Consider the following 20,148-nt stretch of genomic DNA (forward strand, 5'->3'; position numbering starts at 1 on the left):
AAAAAAAAAAAAAACACAAAAAAAAAAAAAAAAAAAAAAAAAAAAAAAAAAAAAAAAAAAAAAAAAAAAAAAAAAAAAAACAACATTTTGGCTACTGCATCTCCATTTATTCACAAGTTGACCACTAGACAGATTCTTAACTCTGGCTGAGCTTCAAACCTTGTCTGTTTTTTCAAGAGGATTCTAGCTCTTTCCCTCCACAAATAGAAAGACTGTTTCTAGTGGGAGGTGAATTACCAGTTAAATGCTCAGTAAATGAAAATATTTTGCTATTCACTAAAATAGAGAATCAGTATATAACAAATAATGTTACTATTTGGCTGTTTTCTATAGTTGTGCACAATTTCTTATTGGTATTTAAGGTGATCCATATCAGATCTCATCTCTACTGCTAGTATTTAAAAAATAGGTCCAGAAAGCATCTCAATTATGCAGTTCACTCATCTGATCCACTAACATGTTTTTCTAAAAGCTATCTTTCAGACTTATTTTAAAAGGCTTCCTTAATAGTCCAAGACTATCTATTTCAGTGAGCCACAGCCCTCTCAATCCTTAGAAAATTAACCATGTTGAACCTGAATCTTCCTTCTTGCAATCTAAAGCTGTTACTTCTTATCCTAAATACTATTAAGACCAAAAGCATTATTCTGATTACTCTTTGAAGCAGTCTTAGTAAGTAACCTTAGAGTATGTCACTTGAGTCTCATTTTCTCTAGACAGGGAAAAATCTCTAATTAATTTTATATTTCTCCTTCTCTTTGGACCATGTCATCAGTCTCACTGGTCTGTACTGGAATTCTGCAATCTGTCTAATGGACAAATATTTTTCCTGTGGTGTGACATCTGAAACAGTATTTTGGTCATGACTTGTTTATGATGAATAGAACAAAATGACTACAAATCCATTCTCAAAGATAAATAGGAGGGCTTCTTCATTCACTTCTTTGCCTGAGAGAAAGCTTAGTTAGTATGAGTCAGATAAATTGGCAATACCAGAGAGATTAATAAATTCTAATAGGATGAATGTCATGACAAAAGAAAGAGAGGCAAACTAAGTCCATTTGAATGACCACTTATAGGAGCAAGTTTCCACATCCAATTGGCACAGGGGAGAAAGTCTGCTGTGTCAATGTTATCCTCTGGATTTTTGGTGTAATACTTGCATTTTAAGCTGAGCCTTAGTTTTTTGTTTTATATGCAATTTAAATGAAAATACTTTGATCTCATTCAAGGTGCAAAGGGTTCTGCTGATCTGGAGAGATGAGTCAGAAGTGACTCATCACCTGTTTTTTGGCAAGATGTTTAGAACATGGACAAATCACAAGGTGAATGGTAGGAATAATTTGAAACACCATGGTCTCTCACCATTAAAGGCTTGGTTCCTTTCATGTTACCTTTTTTTAACTTCTGAAGCCTCACAGGTAAACCAGAAGGCAAAAGGTTTCTCCTCACTAGAAGATTTCTCTCTCTTCACTTGCATTTCACAGACAGTAACATTCTGCCAGGTAGCACAGCCTGTGCAGTAGAACCTACCACAGACACCAGTTGCTATCACCTATGATCTCTCGAAGTACAGAAATCAAAAGATGACTCATGGGCTACAGATTCCGAAAAAAACCCTTCCGGTCCAACATTTCTGTTTATGTTGTGCCCTTTTTAAAGGGTGTCTGTAGTGTCCCACAGAACCAAGTAAGCATTAATCACTCATACACTTCAAGCATTCATTGTTCAGTATTCTGACTGTATCACAGTAGCATTTAAATTCAGACTTTTTCTGGACAGATGTTTCCACCTCAGAATCAAAGAAAAACAGTTTCTTCTTCCCTGGAACCACTTTCTACAGCTTAATGCTATTATTAACAAAACAAGCAACTGCTAGTTACTCTGTTTTTTGGAGGGTTTTAGAGTACTGAAGATACTATAAATGACACTAACCAAGTCTAGGCCAGAAATGTCTTTGAGAAATGAGAGTAACAAATGGACAACAAAATCACTGAGATGGTTCAGTTAAGAGTTGTGTATCTATTGGTTGGATTCATAAGGATACAGGGGATGTACACTATGCCAGGAGGGCCACTGCCAACTAGAAAACTCAAGTGCAATGAATGTTTATCCTATAGCAGCTTAGTCCATCAGCTTGCTTTCCTCTTTCTTCTTCCCTCTGAAATATAAGATGTTGTTCTTTCTCATTTAGCAGAGGGCAAATATACTCACTGCTTACGGCCCTGTTGAATTAAGACCAGATAGGGAGCAGTTAACAATTGTGTTCTTTTGCCAGTTTCATCTCTGAGAATCTGCAGTATAATTTTTATAGCAAGTTAAAAGCTTACTTCATTGCAAAAGTGAAAGAAATTCATTATCTCATTTGCCTTAACATAGACATGACTGAAGCAGCATGTTGTCCAGAAACACAATTCTGAAGAAAGCTGGAGGAAAAAGAGCAAAATACCGTCTTGATCATACTTTTTGTATCTCATTTAATCAATTTCCTACACTTATTTTCTCTCATCTAATCTTTAATGGCCACAGAAAGATCACTTTTCTAAAACTTATATCACAACTTAAGTTGTGATAATTCTATCATTGTTTCCATTACTATTTTAATTTTTAACAACCCAAGTATTGTAATTTGCCAAAGATATCCTGTTTCCATACTACTTTGAGTATGAAATGGCTCGAGACAATAAACTGTCTCTCAGCAGAATATCTTTTGTATATTTGGGTGTCTATGTCGTCCTTACATCCTCTTTCTTATTCTCACACTCAAAGCAAATTCCATCCCTTTGCTCCAAAACTTGTCTCTGAGACTGAGATTCCTAATCATACACTTATACACTCGCCAGTGTATGAGACACTTCTCAAATGTCTTTGGGGCAAATGGGAAAGTTCTGCCGTGTGAATGTTAGTGCCACACAGAATCACAGACTGGGTCAGGTTGGAAGGGACCGCAGTGCGTCATCTGGTCCAACCTCTCCGCTCAAGCAGAGTCATCGTAGAGCACGTGGCACAGGGTTGAATCTGGATGGTTCTGGAATATCTCCAGTGAGGGAGACTCCAACCTCTCTGGGCAATAACACACCCTGGATTACCTCAAGTTCTGTGCATGCTTTCAGAGGATCCAGAAGCCCAGTCTCAACTACGCCTGCCTAGGAGGAAGCACGAAAGCTGAAAGTGAGGTCTTGAATTCTGCTAACTCCCTTTGCTGATTCAACTGCCACTGTTGTGGTTAAAACTGAATGCAAGAAGTACAAAGAAATGGTTCCATGCACAAAGCAAAGCAGGTCTTACACAAACTTGGTTAGTTTGAACTTACCTTAGGTAATGTTACACAATTCCTTTCATTTTGAACCTTAGACTCACCGTTTAACTTTGTCGTGGAAGAAGAACTCACAGGAAGAGGATCCAAGTAATTCATTTTGACAGTTTTGTATCTCCATAATATCCAGAGGTCTCCGGAAACAGAGAGAGTTTTTTCCTTATAGAAAACTTTGTAGTCTGGTTCTGTATGCACTGTATGCATGGGAGCAAGTAATGTGACATACATTGTAAAAGAAAGCAATGAGGAGATGGAAGACTCAACTTAAACCTGAAACTATTATGCATAGAACATGTATCTGCTGCATCAGCATAAACTTCAGTCTAGGCTAATTTGGTTCACTTCTTGAAAAAAGAAAAACCGGTGTGTCATTAGAAAGCATTTAAAGAGTGTTCTTCTGTGTGTTCTTTATTGCTTCTTAGCATCCCCTGATAGCTGTGAATTGAAGTGTGGTCACAGATTTAATTTGGTTGTAATTTGTCAGTGGGTTGCTACCAGAATAAGAGTGCTACGCCTTATATGGAGATGTGTTCTTTTTGACAACAGCTCAGTCAACATTCAAACACCCTTCCATCACCACCTTTGAAAGATTAGGACACCTTTAGTTAGAGTTACATCCACTTCTGCAAAAATGTCCTGAACCAACCTTTGTTGACATTTGTACGTTCTTTTCCCCTTCCCCTTAGAATAACAATTAGTCACATACTATGCATACATAAATAACAGACATTTTAAGGTGGATTTGGAATACATTCATGGTTAAAAATATCTCTGAATCAAGTTTATGCAACTTGAAAATATCTAATTGGAAAAGCATTATGGTTTATTGAACACTGAGATTTGCTACTTGTTACTGAATTTTTAAAATTGCTTCAGTATTTCTAAAGAGTTTAAGGGAAACCTGAGGTAAAAAAGTTGTTGGGAAAGTTTTCACCAAATATAAATGCTGCAAATACTTTAGTAAAAAATAAAATGTTTCGTGTACCTTCTTATTCTTTCATTATTTTTTAATAATAATTTTTAAAAGGAAACTAAAAATGGAAACCTATCATGTCAAGTAACAGAACAGTAACTTTTGACAAACTAATTTGTCTCATGTTTTCAGATAAAGCAAGATGATACCAAACAGTATTAAAAAGATATTTTATATCTACAAGCACACAGGCTAAACACAAAATGCTGAGAATACAGCATACTGGAAGAAGAGTATCTGTGGTCTTCACATTATCTGTTAGGAAAATATATGACCAAGAGATGTAAATACAACTGTATCATCAATAAGTGCCAGCTTCAATAGTGCAACATTTTATTAATGACAGAAATATCTGGTTTTAACACTGCTCGTTAAAAAAAAAAAAAATTAAAAAAATTTTAAAAATGCAGTGATGGTAATAATGGCAGCAAATGGGGATTTTGCACTGAAGATATAAAATAGCAAAAGCACATTTCAGTGTTCTTTTAAGTGGATCAACAAAAATCTTATTAGTGAAAAATGGAAAAAAACCCTTTCATTGATTTAAACTGGCCAATCAATGAGCAGAATAAAAATTTCTTGTAAAATAGTGTAATACAATTTTCTCAAGGTTATCTTAGAAATGTTACCTTTTTTTCAAGTCAACTGATGTAAATGTAAACACAAATATGGTAAGATACATTTAGCAATGGCACACATGTGCATTTAGCTTTTATTGAATTCAACTACACAGCATATAAATGTTTAGTACTAAAAGATGCACTTTTAAAACTGGGTTTATTTGTGGCTTGCTTACTTACTTATAGCCTAATTTATGCCTTCTTTTGATTGTTTGTTTTCAAATTAGACCTACAATGGTAGTGTTCCTAATAATACATTTGTCCTATTTTAAAACTCAACAATCTAAAATCTACATCAGTACAGTGATGTTTTCAAAACTTTACACAAAATTTTCACGTTTTGGTTTCCATATGTGTGTTTTCAGGATGTACATCAAATCTGAAGGTGTTATAAGCTGTGTCTGTGATGGAAGAAAAAATGTGGGGCAAATTAAAACAGTAGTTCATGTCTTTTTTTCTTTTTTTCTTTTTTTTTTTAAAAACCCCTCTAATTCTCCTAAAACTTTACATACAAAGAATAAATGAGATACGATTTTATTTCCCTAAAATTTAATATTGGAAATGGGTGCAAGATAAAAATCTATGATGTGGTTGACTTGTTTTTTAAACATGAACCTGAGTAAGGGCAAGAAATATAACATGACTTACGACTAAAAGAATAAAATTCCTTCATAATTTAAGTAGCGGAACAGGTTTTTAATGTTCTACCACAAAACAGCAAGGCAACAGATGATAATGGCCTTGTATTCAATGAATTATTATGAACATCCACTGCAAACCTGAATATTTTCTGCAAAAATAAAACATCAGATTATGCACAATAATAAAAAGCATCAGAAATAGATGCACCTGGATCTTCTTTTCTTATTTTAAACCACAAGTATCAGAATTCAGCATTTATGTCACAGTCCTTGAACAGTTCCTCTGAGATGACTACATTGAGCACACTACTGCACTAAGTAGACACCCCACAACAGGCTTGCACTGCAACAGTAACGTAGTTTTCATATAGGCACAGACCTTCTCTCATTCATGTTCAAAAACAACATGAAATAAGCAACTCAAGACAATATTGGGATTCATCCTGCATTTCCTGGTTAGCGAAAAGTTCTTGCCACTTTGGTAACTGAAGTCACTGAATGTTTTTAAAAACTGCAGGTACCTCAGGGAAAAGAAGAGTTCCGTATTCAGCAAGGCAGCATTATATCAGGATATTTTATACCAACTAAGGCATAAAGAACTTTGCATCAGGGTATACAATACTCAATCTCTGAACAAAGTTTCATATTCTGTGTGGCGAAAGTGCATAGGAGTGGGATTCCACTAGAGTAAAAAGAATCCTCTCACAGTATTAAGGCCTTTCAATTTTATGCGAACTGTGTCAGGCTAAAGTCAGCACAGTGGAAAAAACATAGGCTGTCATCATACTGGACACCACTGGAGTTTTCTTAGCATGTCTTGTCTTCTCCTAGTTGTCGTTCATCATCTTCATCAGCTTCCTCAATAACCTGAATTTCGTCTGCTTGAGGTAAAGATGAGATTTCAGTCAGCAGTTTAGCTCCTTCAGTTTTATTTTTTTCTTCCTCTTCAATGACTTTCTTCCATATTTTGTGATTTTCACTGAGATGGTGTATTAGCTGGCAAAATATTCGTCTACCTTTTTTTCTTTGAGCTTCTGCAAAATTATAAGCATATTTGATTGTTTGACATTCAAAGTAATTGTATTTTACACATAGAAAACCAAAGGCACATTGCAGAAGAGATGCACGAGTTTGAACAAGACACATGAATGCATATAATGAATATTTAAGTTGTGGCATGGCAAAGGACATCAATGAGTTTCTGTTTCAAATTGCAAGTCTTCTGGTAGTAACAAAAATTTTATTGAAAGAGTAAAATTTATGAAGCAGCGTAATAGTAAAATCTACAAAATTTGTTCTACTCGATTTCAGCTGTCATTGCTGATCTGAAGCTGTTAAATGACAACTATACACCAACTGAAATACAGAAACTTACTTAAAATGAGATCATCTTCCATTTCTTCATCATCAATCTCTAACTGTGCGCCATCGTCATCTTCAGTACTTTCTGCATCCTCCTCCTCTTCATCAATCCACCGCCCTGGAAGCAACCCAGCTGCATTGTAGGAATTACAAAGGGGACCAACTATGTGAGTGATGAAAGATTCTTGCAGTTTAGCAAGCTGTGGAGAAGAACGATCCATGAAGGGGCTTATAGGTAATCCCAGACTTGCTTCCTCATCACCCTGAAAAAGAAATGGAAAAAAATATCAAAATTTCTCACAAAATTAAATTTTTATTTTAAAAATTACTTTTAAGGAACCAAGTAACTGCAGTCTACAGCTTCCTCGTGAGGGGAAAAGGAGGGCAGGCACTGATCTCTTCTCACTGGTGACCAGTGATGGGACCTGAGGGAACAGCGTGGAGTCAGGAGAGGTTTAGGTTGGATATTAGGAAAAGGCTCTTCACCCAGGGGGTGGTTGGGCACTGGAACAGGCTCCCCAGGGAAGTGGTGACAGCACCAAGCCTGGCAGAGTTCAAAAAGTGTTTGGGTGATAGTCTCAGGCACATGGTGTGATTCTTGGGGACGGTCCTGTGCAGGGCCAGGAGTTGGACTTGATGATCCATGTGGTCCCTTCCAACTCAGGATATTCTACGATTCCCTGAAACATCACATGGATTGTATCTTTTTATTGGAGGAAGTAACAGTACAGACTGAGTGAATGAAAAGGTAATTGGGTCAATTTAAAATAAAGATGCAGTATGGCCAAAATTCTTCTTTGCTGTGAGATACCCTTGTGCCTGCTACTCCTCTGCATTTATGGGATGGCTTTCTTCCCATTTTATAAACTGGAGAAGAAAAAAATTGAGCAGTTATAGAAAACAGAAAAAAATCTGAGTTACAATCACTTATCTCAGCGCTTCTATGGACATGATAGTTTTATAAGAAAAAGTTTCTTTTCACAAAGGAACAACTTGGAATACTAAAGTCTTGCAGTAAGTGTAAGCACTTCAGATAATTATTGCTATTGCTTAAACCTCCAAAGGACTTTTATTGTTTACTTTTATCTTCCTAGTTGGAAAAAATGCTTTTCAATCCTTGATTTTTGCCTCTTAAATGGTTACTTCCTCAGGAAGATGACTACAGAAAAATAACAGAGAATAAAGAATATATTGTGGGGGGCTTATAGAATTTGTTAATATAAAAACAGGCAACAAATTGTCAGACTTCTCCCACTTAATCTTGATAGGATTTTTTATCAAAGTTCCTTTTTAAAATTGTTATTTACATTTTAATACTGCTAGTTACCAATGTGTATTCTTATTATTTCATTTTCAAAGTTTTGAAACATCTTCTGTCTTTGCACTAAGAGTTAGCTGAAATACATTTCCAGTCTTCTGGATTTTGTGCATATTCTTTGACCTGGAAACATATCTGTGAACTTCCCACAGTGGAAGAATTTATTTTTGTTTATCAGCATTATCCTATGAAAAGAACCCCTCCCCTCCAAAACAACCCCTAATATTTGAAAAATTGACAACATTGGTTGGGAACTTGCTTTGTAACACAGTTAATAGAAACTGAAAGATCATGTTCATAAGCTACCTATGAAAATAAAATTTTCACTATTCAGAATGAGAAAATGGAAATATCTTACCTGAAGATTTAGCACAAGAAATTACGCCTAATTTAGTTAAACCATTGGTAAAGCAAAGAATCAATCATTTATAAAAGAGTAGATTACCCTTTCTAAACCCACCTGTTCATAAAATTCATTAACAATGCCTTCTGTCCACTTCAGATGCAGCTCTCTAATTTTGGCTGGGCCATTAATATCAGCCAGTTTGATGCATATTTGACAAGCCAGTAGTCGATCGTTTTCATTGCTCCACTCTATACCATTACTGTTGATATCATTGACCTGGAGTAAGCACATACATTTTTAAAAATTAAATTAAAACTGTTCATCAATAGGTTTGGCTTCGGTCTCTTTCAGGCTCTGTACAACAGCAACTTGTAGTAGTTTTTCTATATCACCTTTTGTCTTATATAGGAAAAGAAAAAAAGGTTATTTATTATCTCTCAGAAGATGGAAGTGTGAGACATGATCGAGGTCTCCAGTAGGCCCCTATGTCACAGCTGCTAGGTTTACTAGGCAATCTACATACAATCTGCAATTGACTTGTACAAAGGAAATATTTATTTGCATTTTAATAACTTCAATTCAAATATTATAAAACTTAAATGCAAGTTATTAAAGCTAACAACTACTGAGAAGCAATCATAACATGGGCATATCATGACCAGATCAGTGCAGACACTAAAACGTAACAAACCTTGGCATTAAATTCTGCAAGGAAATCAAAATGCTTCTTGAGGTCTGTGGCAAGGATTGCTTCAATCACTAGGAAACGAAAACGCTTGAATTGTACATGATCAAGATTTGATAAAAAGTTGTATTCTGGTCGTGACAAGAAAAGATTCCAGGCAGAAGCAGCATGGTGATTTTCTAAGACTGATCTGTCATTGTAGAGAACAGCCTACAGAAAAAACAAATAAACAAGCAAAACAAAACAGAGGATCATAAATGACAGAGTCAAGTTTTAAAGTTATAATTAAATATTTTGAACTGTAAGGGTTAGTTAGACACAAGTCTTTGATAAAACACACAAAAAACAAATGGAAATTATGTTTTGCCTTCTAATTTGGGGAATAAAGTGACACAAAAATGGCAGATGAGGGAAAAAACTCAAACCTAACAAATACCAAAGCTTTTTCCTTCTTTACAAGCCCTTAACAATATCTTTGTGCCAGCTGCATTCAGAGTGTAGACACACATATACAAACCACTTAAAATGTAGATTTTGGAATATGTGAACCAAAGAAAGATCTAAGTATATTCCTTTAATTCCTCTTAATTCCAGTATTCTTCCAAAAAAACAAACAAACAAAATCAACCCAAACCAAAAAAAAAAAGAACAGGAAAAAAAACAACCAAACAACAAAACCCACAAAAACTAACAAGCAACCAAACATAAAAAGAACTCCAAATCATATAAGAACTGTTGTTAACGGGAAATGGTTAGCACTAGTTTTCAAAGTGCTATGTTTAATACTGATGCATACATTTTAACTGTAAATGAGTTAACTGAAATATTAAAACAGTGAAAGATTTTAATCACAACTGCCATGTTTATGTAAAACATACTAGAAATTACTTAGTTGGACATAAATTAGATAGAACCTAAAAAAAGTCTTTGCAAAACTGCAGCAAGCATGAACAAAATGAATGTTTATATCCTTGAAAATTGGAGATGAATACCTGTGTTATTTACTTTTGTTCTTCTTGTATACTTTTTTAAGAAATACTTAACTATCAACATCCTAAACTCTTTTTGCAACGAGAAATTATTGAAAACTTACTGAAAATTACATTTTAAAGTCTCTATCTCCTGACAAGTCATATCAGTTTCTGAATTACTGTTGTTGATGCTGTGATTACTATTAAGTTTCATGTCTCTCACTTATTAAAATAAATCCAAATACCCATCAAAAGTATTCTTCTCCAGACAATATTCCACCCTTAAGATAAAAATTATTCACCATGCAGCTTAGGCACCTTTTCCTCAGTGCTCTTTGTTCCAATTCCTCCCTGCCCTACCCCTATTTTCTATCTGCTCTTTCATTCAGCTTTATTCTCCTTTACCTCTTGCCTTTGCCTTTTAGACCCTGAAGTGCATGGCATCTCCTTTCTTTATACTCTCTGTTCTAACAAGAAAGTTGAGTATGGGAGATAAAACCAAAGATGCTTGGATGATTTCTGATTTACTTGCCCTCCCTTAAAGGCTATGTATCATAACAGACTTATTTGAAATACAGAGATCACAGAATGCGTTGGGTTGGAAAGGGACCTGAAAGATCATCTAGTTCCAACCCCCCTGCCATGGACAGGGACATCTTTCTGCAGACCTGGTTGCTCAGAGTCCCATCCAACCTGGCCTTGAACACTGCCAGGGATGGCACAAACTGTTCCAGTGCCTCACCACCCTCATAGCAGAGAACTTGCCCCTAATATCGACTCTAAACCCTCTGTCAGTTTGAAGCCATTCCCCCTTGTCCTGTCACTTCATGCTCTTGTAAATAGTCCTTCTCCATCTTTCTTGTAGGCCCCTTCAGGTACTGGAAGGCCCCAATTAGGGCACTCTAGAACCTTCTCTTCTCCAGGCCAAACAATCCAAATACTCTTATTAGGTGACACAGTTAATTGGATTATTAGAGGACTCTGTGTTTTTACAGTAATTACAGATAAACTTAGATTTCAGAGGATTCCCAAAATGTAAGATATCCATGAATTAGCTGCTTAGACAGTGCTAGGGCCAGCTCTCTATGAAATAATCCCCTACTCAAAGCTGATTTATGTTGTTATTTTCACTTAAGTCAACTGGAAATTTGTTTTACATGCATATACAACCAACAGGTGCAAAACACATCAAAATTTATCATGGAAGAAAAATAAAAATATTACAAAAGTACAGTTCAAATTAATTTCTCCACTTCTTAAATTGGTCAAATGAACCGAAAGAGGCTACAGTAGGCACATAGAAGAGAAAAATTTTCTTTATTCTGACTTGAGACACAGACAAATAATTTTGTGGTAAAAAGATTTCTTACCTGAGGTGCATTTGTGGCCACTAGAAAAGCATTTGTACGACCAGGATGATCATAATCGTGCATGGCAGCTGCTACATATAAAGCCATCAATTCCAAAGCAGGAATGTTTGATGCCAGACAACCATAACTGTCATCAGCAATAGGACAACTTTTTGAAGAAATATAGCTGACTGGAACAGGGGGAATACCACTGGCTTCCTCTAAAAAAATTGAAAATACAAAAATAAAATATCTTTTAGAACAGTATTTAATTTTTAATACATTTAAAATTACTCAACCAGACACTGTTGCGAACATAGTATGGTTATCCTTGCAATTAAGGAGCTGAATAATTGGCAGAGAAAGACTTATACTTTAAAAAAAAAAAAAAGTCTTACTATTGTTTATAGATAAACCAACACTTTTGAAGAAAAGTTGCAAATTCATCAAGGAGAGATTTGCCTTGGTCCTTGAAACTGTGCAGTGCCTTAGAAGTCATGAGTGGAAGCCACTTTTTTTTCAGCTACACTTGTGCTGCAGAAAAGGCTGTTTCAGAGGAATGTTTCATCAAGCACAGAAGGCGATCTAGTGGAACAAGGGACAGTGGTCATCTGGGCCATGCCTCTTGATTGCAGTACAGTTGTCATTTAGATTAGAAATCAACAACAACAATCCAAGATTTTCATTATTAAAATGAACTTGTAGGTATTTGCTCCATGGAAGGTAATGAAGAGAAGGGGTAAAAACTAGCAAAAGTGTACATCTCAAAGTCCAAACTACAGATCTTGGAAAATCCACAAGGGTACCAATGGTTACACATTACTGTTAGGGTCACATTTTTGCCTTCCCCTTATTGTTGTGCTTCTAAAGACCTCCAGCTGTTAGGCACATCTGGAATTTCATTGCCTTCTTAAAATGACAGCACTAAAAGAGCATTCTACAGTTTGCCTCCAACCAAGAAAAGATCAAACAGCATCTCCCTTACTATTTCTATGATTTGCCCATTTCTTGAACTTGCAGTCCCTATAGGAAAAGCTTGGCAGGCGGCAGAAACTACTGCAAAAGGAACTAAGGACTTTAAGTTAAAAATATTTGCATGATAAGAGATTCACAATTTCCCACTTACAAAGCCAATACTTTATTAAAACAAAGAAAGAAAAAAAAAAAGAAAGAAAGAAAAGAAATAAAACCAGTAGCACTTATTTCATCAGTGCATCACAAAAAAGGAACACTTTTGCCTTGATAGAATAAGCAAGGATTAAAAATCCTAGGAAGATTTATACTGGAAGAGTTTGAAAGCAATAAGACTATAATTTCTTATTCTAATTTTACTTTTTTTGTAAAGGTGAGCAAAAGGATTTTTGTCACTTTTCTTTCTTTCAGTCAAGTGTCCAGTCCCAACACATTTAACATTTAGAAAAAGAAAAGGCAATAGGGTGCAATTGGTGGATATGAACAAACTGGGAAAAAAGAAAGGTGACTGCAGAAGGGCTAATTAGTAAGGGAGAAATAACATATTCTGTACAGTTCACAATTTACTTCTTGAAATTTCAGCCTTTTAAAAACCATGACTTTCATCTTGTCTCTTTTTACTGCACATATAAAACAGAGTGTGCTTGATTTCCTCATTTCATTTTTCTGAAATAGAAACCATCTAGTATGAAAAGCTATGAAATTTAGAACAGTTATACTTTACTTACAGGACAAATTTTAGTAAAAACTACAAAATTATGTTTAAAAGTTAGTTCTATGAATTCAGAGACAACACAAAAGCGAGGTTCATTGCAAGTAACTTCACATAAGATTTGAATTTGGAGTCTTTATTTCTTTTTCAGGGATGCTCTTATACAGTTATTGTTAGGATGGCCATTTAATGCCTGAAAGTCTGCATGTGATACCTAATACAGAATTCAAAAGTAGTCATTTTTACAGTAAAGCCATTAAGGAGAACTTCAATTAAGTTAAATACTTTGGTATCTTTTCTTTGGTCTATTTAACTTTCCAATAAAGTTAAGAAATATTAGTCTAATGTATTTCAAATCCTAAAAATACCCTGACAGCGGCAGAGTACAGAGGTTTCATTCAGCACAGAAAATTCATTAAGTGAACCAGTACTCTTGGCTAACAAACTAACCATTACTCATCTAATAATTTTTCTAAAAGTCAACTGCATGCTATTTCTGAACGGCGTGTGCTAACTTTGTGATTTTTCTACTGCCTTACATTAAAATACAAAAAAAAAAAAAAAAAAAAAAAAGTGATAAGACTAATTATTTTCTTCCAGAATAATTTACCTACCATAGTTTCATTGAAACATTCTCCAGCAAAACGGAAAAATAACTTAGGTGAATACATACCCATATCCCTTTCCATTATATTATCATTGTGAATTTGCTGAAATCCAGGAATGGGCCGTGTTGTCAGATACCACACTGCATGGAGAACGTCTGTGGCATGTATCCGATTGTGATCTGAAAATTATCAAGACATAATAAAAACATTACGTGGAATATAATCAAAAGGAACAAACAAAAAAATATGTAATGTACCAAATGTATAAGTGAGATGTTGGTTAAATATAAAGGAAAATTGGAATTGAAATTGTTAGTAAAGGCTATATGTATCACCAGCTACTTAGGAAGTAAGTTAGATAAATGTCAAACATTGTCTGTGCACACTTCATCCTACCTGGGAGTCAGGAAGGGATTAAGTAGCCCTTTAAATCAATGATGGTAAGCCACTAAAGTGGCTTGCAATCTGATACCTACAAGCACCTGGGCTGGGCAAACATCCACGACACGGGGGAGTGGGAGGGTGTGCAGGGCAAGCGTGTTTTTTGCTTTGTTTCCCAATAAACTTGGCTGCCCTAGACAGCAAGATGGATAATTACCATCAAAATTCTCTATTTTCATACTATTTCATTAAGGAACTAACCCAAATTTCTGTTAAATCAACAAATATTCTCACAGTGACTTCAGTTTCTTGAAGATTATTTTGAAACAACATATTCAGTTTTAGAGTCCACCCATTTTGTCCTGCAATTCATTCAATCAGTTCTAAATTCTGTCAAGTGTATTCATTAAAAATATACTAAGCTCACACATTGTCTACTTCTGTATTAAACATTAAACAAATACACACACTAAAGGAAATACACTAATATATAAAAAATCCAAATGTAATTGGATGATACTTACAGGGAATATCTCTGTAGCCATTTTCTAGTGCACGGAAGTAATTCATGAATTCTTGAGTAGGAATTTTAAATATTTCAAACAAGCCAGTGTCTTGAAACAAGGTATAAGTTACCTAAATACATATTAAATTAATTTTAGTCTGAAAAACATACCTATGCTTATTATGCTTTTTTTAACTTTAAAAATATTAATGTTTTAAAATTTTTCTTGCTGACAGAGATGGAAATTACTGAAATTCCACTAAAGATTATCAGAATCCTATTGTCAAAAAGATATATTTAACTAATTTTTAGCAGAAAAATGTGAATTTTTATTATCCTCTCAATGCAGAATAATAATAAAAGCTTTTATTTCCTTACTGATAAATTCTATGCACAATTTTTAATAATATTTCCCAAATTTCCTTGTCAGATAAATAACTCATGCTTTGTTCCATTACTGACCTAAAAAGAAGAAATCTATATTCTGACTTATTATTCAAAAAATCAAATTACTTAACTATAGCAGCAGTCAGTCATTACGATTAAAAAATCCCAAACAAACAAAACCACGTCTCAACATTGGTTTTGACACGTTTGGGTGTTTTTAACAAAGGTAGTTGGTAAAGGCAAAAAAATATTTCAAATATATACTGAGAACACCCCTATATGTATATAAACCATACATTATGGTTTACATGTAGAACTTTGTGAACTTCAAAACCTAATCTCCCCACAAGACTTCAAAAATCAAGAAAACTTTTTAAAACAAGTGACTGCTGCTCATTTTTATAACTTTTGTCCTAGACACTTGAGAGAAACAGAGGTTCCAAAGTGTGGGAGGTGCTCAAAGGAACAGGAAAGCAGAATGAGGGCACATCACTCCTTCCACCAGTTCCAACCATTACCCTTTCACAGGTCCAATCTCAGAACCTTCAAATAGATGGTAAAATTCAGTTTTTAACTGTCTGTTAGGTCAAACTTGTCTCAGCTGCTTGCAGCACAGCGGGCAAAAGGACTGGGATGGGAGAGGGAGGAGGAGAAGTCGTACACAAACATACAATATCAGGAAGAACTGACACAGAAATTCTGGTAGAGTTAAAACCTGTACACCAAAGTACTTACAGGTTTGAACTATTCCCTAGACTGCACACAAATGGAATGCAAGCCAATGTGGGTCACAGAGCACTAGTATCCTGCAGTGAAAACACCACTCAAAAGTGGATTGTGCCATTCTAGGTCTGCACCTTAACTCTTGTCACTAACTCAGGTGACAAAAGACCTGAAAATATTTGATCAAAGGAGACGAATTGAAGATTTAAAACAATACCCAGAATATTGTGTGTTATGAAAGAAAATACTGTGTCTAATGACAAATTATCCCCATTGTTTTTCCCTGACTTCAGTACAGGTGTAGGCCTGTGGTTCCAACTGCATCAGAGTGCCTCTAACATTTTTCCTTCCAGCTGCTTGTTCCTAACACTGATCTTGAACAAAAGTAACATGCATTCTACTTCAGGATGGAAAACTAAGATACTGGCAACAGAAATATTTTGTGGGCACATCAGAAGCAAATCCAGCTCTACTATAGCTCGGTGGTTGCTAAATCCACTATAAAGAAAGAGAGAAAATCTTCCAGATGACACTGATAAATGGGAGAAGCTGGGAAAGAGCAAACAGGATCATACTTTTGCACCTGCCAGTAGATTGGCTTCAGCACAACATGAAACTGCACAAGGGAGCTTAGCACTAGGTCAGAAAGAGATAAAAGGGATACTACATGCAGAAAGCAGCATGGAAAAAAAAAATCCCATTGTTTGTAGGATCAAGAGGCAAAAGACTGCCTAAAAGATCACTTGTCTTCCCCCACAGGTGTAGCACTGGCAGAAATATTTTACTGAAATAAAGAAAAAAGAAACGGTTGACACATAAGGTAGTAATTCTGAAAGCAGGAGACAGTTTTTCACAGGAAATGGCATATTATGGCAAAACCTAGTCAGTGTGAGTCTAACCTATTTTTACATTGAGAATAAAATTCAGAAAATATGGAACAAGTTGTCTACAGACAAATCATGTTTTATGGTTTACGAGATGAAGCACACGACAAATTACATTTCGACTTGTCAAGACAGCATTCGTATATATGTTGGCTGCAAAACATCTTCATGGTTTAAATAAAATGCATAAACACAACAGCTTTACATACCCTCCCCCTCATAAAATAAAAGACAACAAACCTGGCTGAGGATCCTTCCAGACTGATCTCCCATTTCTTTTACAAGGTCAAAAATTTGGAAATTCCAATTGTTCATCTTCTCCATTAGTGAATCGTGGTCTAATAACATTGTTTCTAATGTATAACTCTGCTCCACCTGTATGAGATTAAGATATTTTATCATCCCTAAAATAACAATGAAAACTAATTTATCAGTTGAGCTGGCAAAAAAAGCCAGAAAAATGATAAAACACTAGTGAACTTATTGAACGGCACTGCAACTACAGCTGTGATAAAATCATAAATCAATAGTGCAAATAATACAGTTAAGGGCTTGACTTTTCCTATGTTGGGGCAGCAGATCCCAGGGTTTTCTGAGACCGTGCTAAATTTTCCTTCTTACTTCTTTTGAAACAAGATGAGCTAATAAAACAAAGCAAAAATATGCGTAGGCCAACTAGATATCTACTGAGCTTCAATAGTTCATTATTTGAACAAGTTTTAAGGAACCTGATCTATAAATCCAAAATGTTACTGATTAAACCATTTGTCTCCCTCTACTTCCAATCAACTGCATTCTATCAACATTCATTTGCAAATCTTGCTGGAACTTCCGAGAGAAAATACTGGTTGATCAGCGTTTGAGCATACTCTCAACATTACATCTACATCTAAATCAATTCTGATCAATAAAAAATTCATATAATGACCAGCTTTCCTGTCATTTGCTAGTAAAATTCATGCAAGCTAGAAATAAACAATTGTTAAATAAAAATTTGAATTCCAGCAATGCATAATTTCACTTTAGAAATTACAATTTTTGCAATGCAAAGACCTCTTCACAACAAGTGAAAAATTATGAAGAAATACTGTATTGATAAAAGTTATTGCAAACTTTTTTTGCAATTACATGCTTACAAGCAGATTATTTTGTGTTTGATCGATCATTTCCTTCCTTTCATCTTTTTTCTTCTCTATATGCTGGAAAGATTCTTTTGAAAAATTAGCACTTCCAATTTCACCTGAAAGAAAACACATAAATACTATACCAACAATTTATTTGTGAATTACTCTTTAATAATTTTTGAACTCATCATACAGATTATTCACAGAAATTTAAGTCTTAGCTTGTTTCTAAGCCATTTTATTAAGAATTATACAACAAAAAAGTTGTAACAGACAAAACTGATTAGACAAAACTTATCTGAAGATTCAGAAAAGCTAAAACTAACTCTTTTTTTGCAAAAATTGGATCAGTGATTAGTTTAGCTGAGCTGGCAGAGAACTTGTTTGGTATAGGGAGTACAGAAGTATAAAGGTATGAGTGGAAGGCTGTTTTAAAATCCTTACTATGAAGCAGGCAATATTTTATGTTATCTTGATTTTTCTAAATCACAAAATAAAGAAAACTTATGCATATGAGCTAAAGTATAGAAAAAAATTTAAGTAGAAATATAACAATTTTAAGTTGACTGGACTAGGAAAAAAAAAGCAGCAAGTTGATATCAAATATTTGTCTATTTTGAAATCCCACCTGATTTTCTGTCTCTATATTCTGCAAATTCTGGTTCTGGTGTTGGAACAGGCTTGAGTATCTGACGTCCACAGCTTACAGAATACATGAAAAATATTTACAACATTCAGTAACTGTCTTCTTTTGCTACTGATGTCTTCTACTGAAAAATATCTGCAGATTACTTTTTTTAAAAAGGCTTTTGAAGGTTCCTTCAACAATTAACCTTAACATTTTCTCCCACATTTGGCACACAAAGATTCAGTTTGGACTAAGTAATCAACCATCACCTCCCCCAGACTCACCTCCATGAGTTAATAAAGTAGGGCTCGTTACTTAAAATGTATTCAGAAATACAGAATTCAATTCCCAAGTAAGAAATCCTTCTTTTCTAAAAATCCATAGAATGTTGTTACTCTAAAATAACAGCTGCTGTGAGGGATGGGTCACTTCAAATCAATGACATACACAGAGAATTCTTTAGTCTCCTCTGGATAATACAATCATATGCCCTTTTTTCAATCCTAGCAGATGCATAGGTAGGTGTTGCTACATTTTTCCACTTTAACTGTATTCCTTTCAACACACATGAAGTTACCAGATATGTAACAGAGTTTACAGTACCTGCTACACACATAACCTACAGGTGTTTTAACTTGCTGTTGAAAATCTGGAGAGCTAGGTGTGTATGCTGGAGGCTTATGTATATTAATGCTTGGTTTTGTAAGGAAATCAGCAGTATCAGGAAATTCTACAGGTGACCAGTTGCTGAAAGCCCCGCTGGAGACAGATCCATGACTGGGTGAACCCACAGGACTCAGGCCAGGAGAAGCACCTTCCAAAACAAACATTACATGGGGTTCAGGTCACAGTAAAAACACGGCTGTTTACAAAGACTGCATTTAAACAGCAAGAACATGCTGATGTTATTTTAGCACTATCTTTACATGACAAAAACCCATCAACTGTAATACATGATGTACTAACTACCATCTTGAGCCATGTCTCTCAGCTGCATGAACTGCACGATCTTACCTGCTCGTCTGGGACTTATATAGTGAGTCAACGTCATAGAAGATGATCTTTGCTTTGGTATTGTCAGCAAGTTTGCACCAAAAGACCCATTTGAATGAGATCCTTGGCTGAGGAGAAAATAGTGAGAATTACTTTTTTTTCTTTCCCAGTTTTTCTTCCATTTTTATTCAATAAAATGCTTTAAAAATACCTATACTGCCCCGTGACAGATCCACTACCATTCAAGAAAGACAAAGTATTAGAAAGATCAGCTAGACAATCTGTGTCAATTATATGAAATAAAAACTACTGGGTACTGGGTGAAAGCAACAGAAAATTTTATACAGCCCTAAAATTACACAATAAATATACTCAGACCAAGTGCAGTAGGGGATACTTCTAACGTGCTACTTTTCTCAAACATTTGAACAAATCAGGCTATTTTCTAACAGATATGAGAACATTTAGAGGATTGATTACTTTGGAAATACCATGAAAACCTTACCCAGCTACAGTGATTTTCAAATAAATGTTGAGTATTTAACTATTTTATTTATTACAAACTTAAAACTAAAGTTGTTTTTAACATCAAGTCAGATTGTGCTTCAGTTGCCAAATCGTTCAACTCAATTGTTGAATCCTGCCATCTG

At 35.0% G+C, this 20,148-nt stretch overlaps 1 protein-coding gene across 1 annotated transcript in view; it reads right to left on the reverse strand.

Annotated features, from left to right (window-relative positions):
• Nucleotides 1-4,585: 4,585 nt before the first annotated feature.
• Nucleotides 4,586-20,148, reverse strand: part of PDE3B (phosphodiesterase 3B) — a 93,778-nt gene continuing 78,215 nt past the window's right edge. Inside the window, exons 9-16 of the mRNA XM_027889878.1 lie at nucleotides 16,994-17,128; nucleotides 14,779-14,890; nucleotides 13,939-14,052; nucleotides 11,603-11,802; nucleotides 9,268-9,471; nucleotides 8,691-8,852; nucleotides 6,926-7,175; nucleotides 4,586-6,584 (exon numbers count right to left, since the gene is read on the reverse strand). Coding sequence (XP_027745679.1) covers nucleotides 6,358-6,584; nucleotides 6,926-7,175; nucleotides 8,691-8,852; nucleotides 9,268-9,471; nucleotides 11,603-11,802; nucleotides 13,939-14,052; nucleotides 14,779-14,890; nucleotides 16,994-17,128 — 1,404 coding nt within the window. The 3' untranslated portion in view covers nucleotides 4,586-6,357. The remainder of the gene's footprint in view (nucleotides 6,585-6,925; nucleotides 7,176-8,690; nucleotides 8,853-9,267; nucleotides 9,472-11,602; nucleotides 11,803-13,938; nucleotides 14,053-14,778; nucleotides 14,891-16,993; nucleotides 17,129-20,148) is intronic.

Source organism: Empidonax traillii, unplaced genomic scaffold (assembly GCF_003031625.1).
Source record: "Empidonax traillii isolate 1590-97213 ecotype Southwest subspecies unplaced genomic scaffold, ASM303162v1 scaffold274:size1118153, whole genome shotgun sequence".
Classification (NCBI taxonomy): Eukaryota; Metazoa; Chordata; class Aves; order Passeriformes; family Tyrannidae; genus Empidonax; species Empidonax traillii.